The 9,803-nt window shown below is 43.6% G+C and overlaps 1 protein-coding gene across 1 annotated transcript in view; it reads right to left on the bottom strand.

Moving 5' to 3' along the window:
- Positions 1–1,638: 1,638 nt before the first annotated feature.
- The window catches only part of LOC128684530 (vascular endothelial growth factor receptor 2-like), a 103,930-nt gene continuing 95,765 nt past the window's right edge, over positions 1,639–9,803 (bottom strand). The window contains exons 11-12 of the mRNA XM_070089582.1: positions 9,600–9,750; positions 1,639–1,877 (exon numbers count right to left, since the gene is read on the bottom strand). Coding sequence (XP_069945683.1) covers positions 1,639–1,877; positions 9,600–9,750 — 390 coding nt within the window. The remainder of the gene's footprint in view (positions 1,878–9,599; positions 9,751–9,803) is intronic.

Here is a 9,803-nt window from a genome sequence, read left to right as displayed (position 1 = left end):
AGTCTCCTCGTATTCTACACATGTATGACCTGGATAAGTCTCCCTGTATTCTACACATGTATGACCTGGATAAGTCTCCCTGTATTCTACACATGTATGACCTGGATAAGTCTCCCTGTATTCTACACATGTATGACCTGGATAAGTCTCCCTGTATTCTACACATGTATGACCTGGATAAGTCTCCCTGTATTCTACACATGTATGACCTGGATAAGTCTCCCTGTATTCTACACATGTATGACCTGGATAAGTCTCCCTGTATTCTACACATGTATGACCTGGATAAGTCTCCCTGTATTCTACACATGTATGACCTGGATAAGTCTCCTCGTATTCTACACATGTATGACCTGGATAAGTCTCCCTGTATTCTACACATGTATGACCTGGATAAGTCTCCCTGTATTCTACACATGTATGACCTGGATAAGTCTCCCTGTATTCTACACATGTATGACCTGGATAAGTCTCCCTGTATTCTACACATGTATGACCTGGATAAGTCTCCCTGTATTCTACACATGTATGACCTGGATAAGTCTCCTCGTATTCTACACATGTATGACCTGGATAAGTCTCCCTGTATTCTACACATGTATGACCTGGATAAGTCTCCTCGTATTCTACACATGTATGACCTTAATAAGTCTCCCTGTATTCTACACATGTATGACCTGGATAAGTCTCCCTGTATTCTACACATGTATGACCTGGATAAGTCTCCTCGTATTCTACACATGTATGACCTGGATAAGTCTCCCTGTATTCTACACATGTATGACCTGGATAAGTCTCCCTGTATTCTACACATGTATGACCTGGATAAGTCTCCCTGTATTCTACACATGTATGACCTGGATAAGTCTCCCTGTATTCTACACATGTATGACCTGGATAAGTCTCCCTGTATTCTACACATGTATGACCTGGATAAGTCTCCCTGTATTCTACACATGTATGACCTGGATAAGTCTCCCTGTATTCTACACATGTATGACCTGGATAAGTCTCCCTGTATTCTACACATGTATGACCTGGATAAGTCTCCCTGTATTCTACACATGTATGACCTGGATAAGTCTCCCTGTATTCTACACATGTATGACCTGGATAAGTCTCCCTGTATTCTACACATGTATGACCTGGATAAGTCTCCCTGTATTCTACACATGTATGACCTGGATAAGTCTCCTCGTATTCTACACATGTATGACCTGGATAAGTCTCCCTGTATTCTACACATGTATGACCTGGATAAGTCTCCTCGTATTCTACACATGTATGACCTGGATAAGTCTCTCTGTTTCACCTCGACACTTCTAGAAATTTTAGGCAATTTTTAAACGACTTTTCATATTAATAATATTTCTTTTTAAACTTATACAGAATATTTTCTTCTAGTGACATTATATTTATTGTGTGTGTGTGCGTGTGTATGTGTGTGTGTGTGTGTGTGTGTGTGTGTGTGTGTGTGTGTGTGTGTGTGTGTGTGTGTGTGTGTGTGTGTGTGTCTGTGATACATGTGCAGATGAAAATATAGAATGCTTAATTACACAGAGGACTGAGTGACTTGGTCTGGTATTCCCCTCCTGTCTCTTCCTTCTTATTTCTCGGTGCCGTAAGACCAGCTTCTCCCTAGTACAAACCTTTAGTATGCAAATTCTTGGTGCAGGCGGCCACCAGGTTGACAATGTTCACGTGTCTTCCAATGTGCATGAGGATCTTGAGCTCGGACTGGAGGGCCTGAAGCTGGAGCTTGTCCCTGCGGGTCTTTATCATTTTGACAGCTACTGTGGTGGGGGGCTGGCCGGGAGACAGGTCCTTCACTACAGCCCGGTATACACAGCCGAATGCTCCGGATCCCAGCAGCTTGTCTGTTGATCATGAATAATAATAATAATAACAGTAATAATCTTTATTTGAGCTGAGTGCGCTACCAACCGAGCCACAGGTGAGGAGCGAGCAAAAGGTAGCAACGATGGTGAACTATGATAATGGTGATGATTCGGTGAGCAGTTCTGCCCGGGTTGTGATAACGGAAGAACAGGTGATGGCGGAGGTGGTAGTAGATATGCTGAAATTATAATGGGTGTTCATGTTCTGTTTCAGGAGGGAAGGAGTGAGGAAAGTTGCAAAAAAAAGTTGTAGGTCAGTCAGTTGTCAGTCACAGTCACATGATCCGTCCCACTACTAACTCTTCTCACTGCGTTCCTGCAACATTCACTTTCATTACATACTTCATTATATACATCTCTCCTAATGCTAGACACGGCTTTACCAAAATTATATTCCACATTTTCCTTCCGGACACTTTGGCTAACTTATCAGTTTTATCAGTCTCAAGATATTTAGTCAAGAAGACTGAAATGTATCACAAAGCGAGTGTTTACCAGTCACATAGCGAGTGTTTACCAGTCACATAGCGAGTGTTTACCAGTCACATAGCGAGTGTTTACCAGTCACATAGCGAGTGTTTACCAGTCACATAGCGAGTGTTTACCAGTCACATAGCGAGTGTTTACCAGTCACATAGCGAGTGTTTACCAGTCACATAGCGAGTGTTTACCAGTCACATAGCGAGTGTTTACCAGTTACATAGCGAGTGTTCACCAGTCACATAGCGAGTGTTTACCAGTTACATAGCGAGTGTTCACCAGTCACATAGCGAGTGTTCACCAGTCACATAGCGAGTGTTTACCAGTCACATAGCGAGTGTTCACCAGTCACATAGCGAGTGTTCACCAGTCACATAGCGAGTGTTTACCAGTCACATAGCGAGTGTTTACCAGTCACATAGCGAGTGTTTACCAGTCACATAGCGAGTGTTTACCAGTCACATAGCGAGTGTTTACCAGTCACATAGCAAGTGTTTACCAGTCATATAGCGAGTGTTTACCAGTCACATAGCAAGTGTTTACCAGTCATATAGCGAGTGTTTACCAGTCACATAGCGAGTGTTTACCAGTCACATAGCGAGTGTTTACCAGTCACATAGCGAGTGTTTACCAGTCATATAGCGGGTGTTTACCAGTCACATAGCGAGTGTTTACCAGTCATGTAGCGAGTGTTTACCAGTCACATAGCGAGTGTTTACCAGTCACATAGCGAGTGTTTACCAGTCACATAGCGAGTGTTTACCAGTCACATAGCGAGTGTTTACCAGTCACATAGCGGGTGTTTACCAGTCACATAGCGAGTGTTTACCAGTCATGTAGCGAGTGTTCACCAGTCACATAGCGAGTGTTTACCAGTCACATAGCGAGTGTTTACCAGTCACATAGCGGGTGTTTACCAGTCACATAGCGAGTGTTTACCAGTCACATAGCGGGTGTTTACCAGTCACATAGCGAGTGTTTACCAGTCACATAGCGGGTGTTTACCAGTCACATAGCGAGTGTTCACCAGTCACATAGCGAGTGTTTACCAGTCACATAGCGAGTGTTTACCAGTCACATAGCGGGTGTTTACCAGTCACATAGCGAGTGTTCACCAGTCACATAGCGAGTGTTTACCAGTCACATAGCGAGTGTTTACCAGTCACATAGCGAGTGTTTACCAGTCACATAGCGAGTGTTTACCAGTCACATAGCGAGTGTTTACCAGTCACATAGCGAGTGTTTACCAGTCACATAGCGAGTGTTTACCAGTCACATAGCGAGTGTTTACCAGTCACATAGCGAGTGTTTACCAGTCATGTAGCGAGTGTTCACCAGTCTTATAGCGAGTGTTCACCAGTCACATAGCGAGTGTTCACCAGTCATATAGCGAGTGTTTACCAGTCATATAGCGAGTGTTTACCAGTCATATAGCGAGTGTTTACCAGTCATGTAGCGAGTGTTCACCAGTCATATAACGAGAGTTCACCAGTCATATAGCGAGTGTTTACCAGTCATGTAGCGAGTGTTCACCAGTCACATAGCGAGTGTTTACCAGTCACATAGCGGGTGTTTACCAGTCACATAGCGAGTGTTTACCAGTCACATAGCGGGTGTTTACCAGTCACATAGCGAGTGTTTACCAGTCACATAGCGGGTGTTTACCAGTCACATAGCGAGTGTTCACCAGTCACATAGCGAGTGTTTACCAGTCACATAGCGAGTGTTTACCAGTCACATAGCGAGTGTTTACCAGTCACATAGCGAGTGTTCACCAGTCACATAGCGAGTGTTTACCAGTCACATAGCGAGTGTTTACCAGTCACATAGCGAGTGTTTACCAGTCACATAGCGAGTGTTTACTAGTCACATAGCGAGTGTTTACCAGTCACATAGCGAGTGTTAACCAGTCATATAGCGAGTGTTCACAAGTCACATAGCGAGTGTTTACCAGTCATGTAGCGAGTGTTCACCAGTCACATAGCGAGTGTTTACCAGTCATGTAGCGAGTGTTTACCAGTCACATAGCGAGTGTTTACCAGTCACATAGCGAGTGTTTACCAGTCACATAGCGAGTGTTTACCAGTCATATAGCGAGTGTTTACCAGTCATATAGCGAGTGTTTACCAGTCATATAACGAGAGTTCACCAGTCATATAGCGAGTGTTTACCAGTCACATAGCGAGTGTTTACCAGTCATATAGCGAGAGTTCACCAGTCATATAGCGAGTGTTTACCAGTCATATAGCGAGTGTTTACCAGTCACATAGCGAGTGTTTACCAGTCATATAGCGAGTGTTTACCAGTCATATAGCGAGTGTTTACCAGTCATATAGCGAGTGTTTACCAGTCACATAGCGAGTGTTCACCAGTCATGTAGCGAGTGTTTACCAGTCATGTAGCGAGTGTTTACCAGTCACATAGCGAGTGTTTACCAGTCACATAGCGAGTGTTTACCAGTCACATAGCGAGTGTTTACCAGTCACATAGCGAGTGTTTACCAGTCATATAGCGAGTGTTTACCAGTCATATAGCGAGTGTTTACCAGTCACATAGCGAGTGTTTACCAGTCATATAGCGAGTGTTTACCAGTCACATAGCGAGTGTTTACCAGTCATATAGCGAGTGTTTACCAGTCACATAGCGAGTGTTTACCAGTCACATAGCGAGTGTTTACCAGTCATATAGCGAGTGTTTACCAGTCACATAGCGAGTGTTTACCAGTCATATAGCGAGTGTTTACCAGTCACATAGCGAGTGTTTACCAGTCATATAGCGAGTGTTTACCAGTCATATAGCGAGTGTTTACCAGTCACATAGCGAGTGTTCACCAGTCACATAGCGAGTGTTTACCAGTCACATAGCGAGTGTTTACCAGTCATGTAGCGAGTGTTCACCAGTCACATAGCGAGTGTTCACCAGTCACATAGCGAGTGTTTACCAGTCATATAGCGAGTGTTCACCAATCACATAGCGAGTGTTTACCAGTCACATAGCGAGTGTTTACCAGTCATATAGCGAGTGTTTACCAGTCATATAGCGAAAGTTCACCAGTCATATAGCGAGTGTTTACTAGTCATATAGCGAGTGTTCGCCAGTCATATAGCGAGTGTTTACCAGTCATATAGCGAAAGTTCGCCAGTCACATAGCGAGTGTTTACCAGTCATATAGCGAGTGTTTACCAGTTATATAGCGAGTGTTTACCAGTCATATAGCGAGTGTTCGCCAGTCACATAGCGAGTGTTTACCAGTCATATAGTGAGTGTCTACCAGTCACATAGCGAGTGTTCGCCAGTCACATAGCAAGTGTTTATCAGTCATATAGCGAGTGTTTAGCAGTCATATAGCGAGTGTTTATCAGTCACGTAGCGAGTGTTCGCCAGTCACATAGCAAGTGTTTACCAGTCACATAGCGAGTGTTCGCCAGTCACATAGCAAGTGTTTACCAGTCACATAGCGAGTGTTTACCAGTCACATAGCGAGTGTTCGCCAGTCACATAGCAAGTGTTTACCAGTCACATAGCGAGTGTTTACCAGTCACATAGCGAGTGTTTACCAGTCACATAGCGAGTGTTCGCCAGTCACATAGCGAGTGTTTACCAGTCATATAGCGAGTGTTTACCAGTTATATAGCGAGTGTTTACCAGTCATATAGCGAGTGTTCGCCAGTCACATAGCGAGTGTTTACAAGTCATATAGCGAGTGTTTACCAGTCACATAGCGAGTGTTTACCAGTCATATAGCGAGTGTTTACCAGTTATATAGCGAGAGTTCACCAGTCATATAGCGAGTGTTCGCCAGTCACATAGCGAGTGTTTACCAGTCATAAAGCGAGTGTTTACCAGTCACATAGCGAGTGTTCGCCAGTCACATAACAAGTGTTTACCAGTCATATAGCGAGTGTTTACCAGTCATATAGCGAGTGTTTATCAGTCATATAGCGAGTGTTTACCAGTCATACAGCGAGTGTTTATCAGTCACACAGCGAGTATTCGCCAGTCACATAGCAAGTGTTTACCAGTCACATAGTGAGTGTTCGCCACTCACATAGCAAGTGTTTACCAGTCACATAGCGAGTGTTTACCAGTCACATAGCGAGTGTTTACCAGTCATAAAGCGAGTGTTTACCAGTCACATAGCGAGTGTTCGCCAGTCACATAACAAGTGTTTACCAGTCATATAGCGAGTGTTTACCAGTCATATAGCGAGTGTTCGCCAGTCACATAGCGAGTGTTTACCAGTCATATAGCGAGTGTTTACCAGTTATATAGCGAGTGTTTACCAGTCATATAGCGAGTGTTCGCCAGTCACATAGCGAGTGTTTACCAGTCATATAGCGAGTGTTTACCAGTCATATAGCGAGTGTTTACCAGTCATATAGCGAGTGTTCGCCAGTCACATAGCAAGTGTTTACCAGTCACATAGCGAGTGTTTACCAGTCACATAGCGAGTGTTTACCAGTCACATAGCGAGTGTTTACCAGTCATATAGCGAGTGTTTACCAGTCATATAGCGAGTGTTTACCAGTCATATAGCGAGTGTTTACCAGTCACATAGCGAGTGTTTACCAGTCATATAGCGAGTGTTTACCAGTTATATAGCGAGAGTTCACCAGTCATATAGCGAGTGTTCGCCAGTCACATAGCGAGTGTTTACCAGTCATAAAGCGAGTGTTTACCAGTCACATAGCGAGTGTTCGCCAGTCACATAACAAGTGTTTACCAGTCATATAGCGAGTGTTTACCAGTCATATAGCGAGTGTTTATCAGTCATATAGCGAGTGTTTACCAGTCATATAGCGAGTGTTTACCAGTTATATAGCGAGTGTTTACCAGTCATATAGCGAGTGTTCGCCAGTCACATAGCGAGTGTTTACCAGTCATATAGCGAGTGTTTACCAGTCATATAGCGAGTGTTTACCAGTCATATAGCGAGTGTTCGCCAGTCACATAGCAAGTGTTTACCAGTCACATAGCGAGTGTTTACCAGTCACATAGCGAGTGTTTACCAGTCACATAGCGAGTGTTTACCAGTCATATAGCGAGTGTTTACCAGTCATATAGCGAGTGTTTACCAGTCATATAGCGAGTGTTTACCAGTCACATAGCGAGTGTTTACCAGTCATATAGCGAGTGTTTACCAGTTATATAGCGAGAGTTCACCAGTCATATAGCGAGTGTTCGCCAGTCACATAGCGAGTGTTTACCAGTCATAAAGCGAGTGTTTACCAGTCACATAGCGAGTGTTCGCCAGTCACATAACAAGTGTTTACCAGTCATATAGCGAGTGTTTACCAGTCATATAGCGAGTGTTTATCAGTCATATAGCGAGTGTTTACCAGTCATACAGCGAGTGTTTATCAGTCACACAGCGAGTATTCGCCAGTCACATAGCAAGTGTTTACCAGTCACATAGTGAGTGTTCGCCACTCACATAGCAAGTGTTTACCAGTCACATAGCGAGTGTTTACCAGTCACATAGCGAGTGTTTACCAGTCACATAGCGAGTGTTCGCCAGTCACATAACAAGTGTTTACCAGTCATATAGCGAGTGTTTACCAGTCACATAGCGAGTGTTCGCCAGTCACATAACAAGTGTTTACCAGTCATATAGCGAGTGTTTACCAGTCATATAGCGAGTGTTCGCCAGTCACATAGCAAGTGTTTACCAGTCACATAGCGAGTGTTTACCAGTCACATAGCGAGTGTTTACCAGTCACATAGCGAGTGTTTACCAGTCATATAGCGAGTGTTTACCAGTTATATAGAGAGAGTTCACCAGTCATATAGCGAGTGTTCGCCAGTCACATAGCGAGTGTTTACCAGTCATAAAGCGAGTGTTTACCAGTCACATAGCGAGTGTTCGCCAGTCACATAACAAGTGTTTACCAGTCATATAGCGAGTGTTTACCAGTCATATAGCGAGTGTTTATCAGTCATATAGCGAGTGTTTACCAGTCATACAGCGAGTGTTTATTTATTCGCCAGTCACATAGCAAGTGTTTACCAGTCACATAGTGAGTGTTCGCCACTCACATAGCAAGTGTTTACCAGTCACATAGCGAGTGTTCACCAGTCACATAGCAAGTGTTTACCAGTCACATAGCGAGTGTTTACCAGTCACATAGCAAGTGTTTACCAGTCACATAGCGAGTGTTTACCAGTCACATAGCGAAAGCTCACCAGTCACATAGCGAGTGTTCGCCAGTCATATAGCGAGAGTTCACCAGTCACATAGCGAGTGTTTACCAGTCACAAGGAAAACAAACACAGTAAATCGTCATTATCAGTCACAGTCAATCGTCTGTAGACGATTTTCTAACCTCAGATGATGATCAGACTAAATGCAATGTATATGTTCCGCCTTATGAACATAATCTTGAACACTATGTGCTTAATTGTTCACTTACTGAGGAATATAGAGATAGAATAATAACCTACGTGATATGTCAAGATGTCTTATTAATGAAAAAGAAAAAGATACCAAACATGTTAAACCAAGATATACTCGTATTAACCCTTTTGGGGACTACTTCCTAGGCCAATTTTCTAGGCCTAGTTCCTAGGCTCGGAGGAGAAAATCTATATCTAAAACTCTAATCTTTAGACTGATTCCCAGTTACTTTATGTGTTAGGCCAAGACATGTCAAGTATCTTCGTCTTCATCTCGTGCTTCCTGATTCTCTTCTTCAAGTGCAATATTTTTTAGACAGAGTACAGGTGCACTCACTTCCTGTCAGCCTCCCGCCATCATCTCCTACAAGTTACCTCACTTCGTGTCAGCCTCCCGCCATCATCTCCTACAAGTTACCTCACTTCCTGTCAGCCTCCCGCCAACATCTCCTACAAGTTACCTCACTTCCTGTCAGCCTCCCGCCATCATCTCCTACAAGTTACCTCACTTCCTGTCAGCCTCCCGCCATCATCTCCTACAAGTTACCTCATTTCCTGTAACGTTCTGTTCATTAAGATAAATAAAAGTGCTGATATTCATGTCAAATATATTTATCAAAGTCAGTGTGTCTACTGCAATATTATTTATGTATTTTTACTATACAATTACTGCATTCATTTCTAAGTGTTGAGCTCTTAGAGGTTATAGAGAGCCTCTGGAAAGGGAAGTAATCAGGTTAGATCCGCAGAAGGAAAGACTCAAGTTCCTTGGATAGAGAACTCTTTAACAATATGAAAGCTTCTGTGTACACTGTAACAAGTACTTACCAAAAGTGATGTTATCTCTGGGAAACTCGAACTGGGATTGGAAGGGCAGGAGGTCAGCTTGCTGCTGGAGGCTGAGGTTGCTGTTGAGGCCGGCCAAGTTACCGGCCTGCCATGCTTTCTGCGCTTTCAGTAAGTACCTGCGGCTCGCTAACTGCCGGGAAGGAAAGGAAGAACATTCATCTTCTCTGAGAAGCACTAAACCCG

Source organism: Cherax quadricarinatus, chromosome 2 (genome assembly GCF_038502225.1).
Source record: "Cherax quadricarinatus isolate ZL_2023a chromosome 2, ASM3850222v1, whole genome shotgun sequence".
NCBI lineage: Eukaryota > Metazoa > Arthropoda > Malacostraca > Decapoda > Parastacidae > Cherax > Cherax quadricarinatus.
The sequence above is the reverse complement of the archived record's forward strand: the minus strand, read 5'-3'. Positions and strand labels throughout refer to the sequence as shown.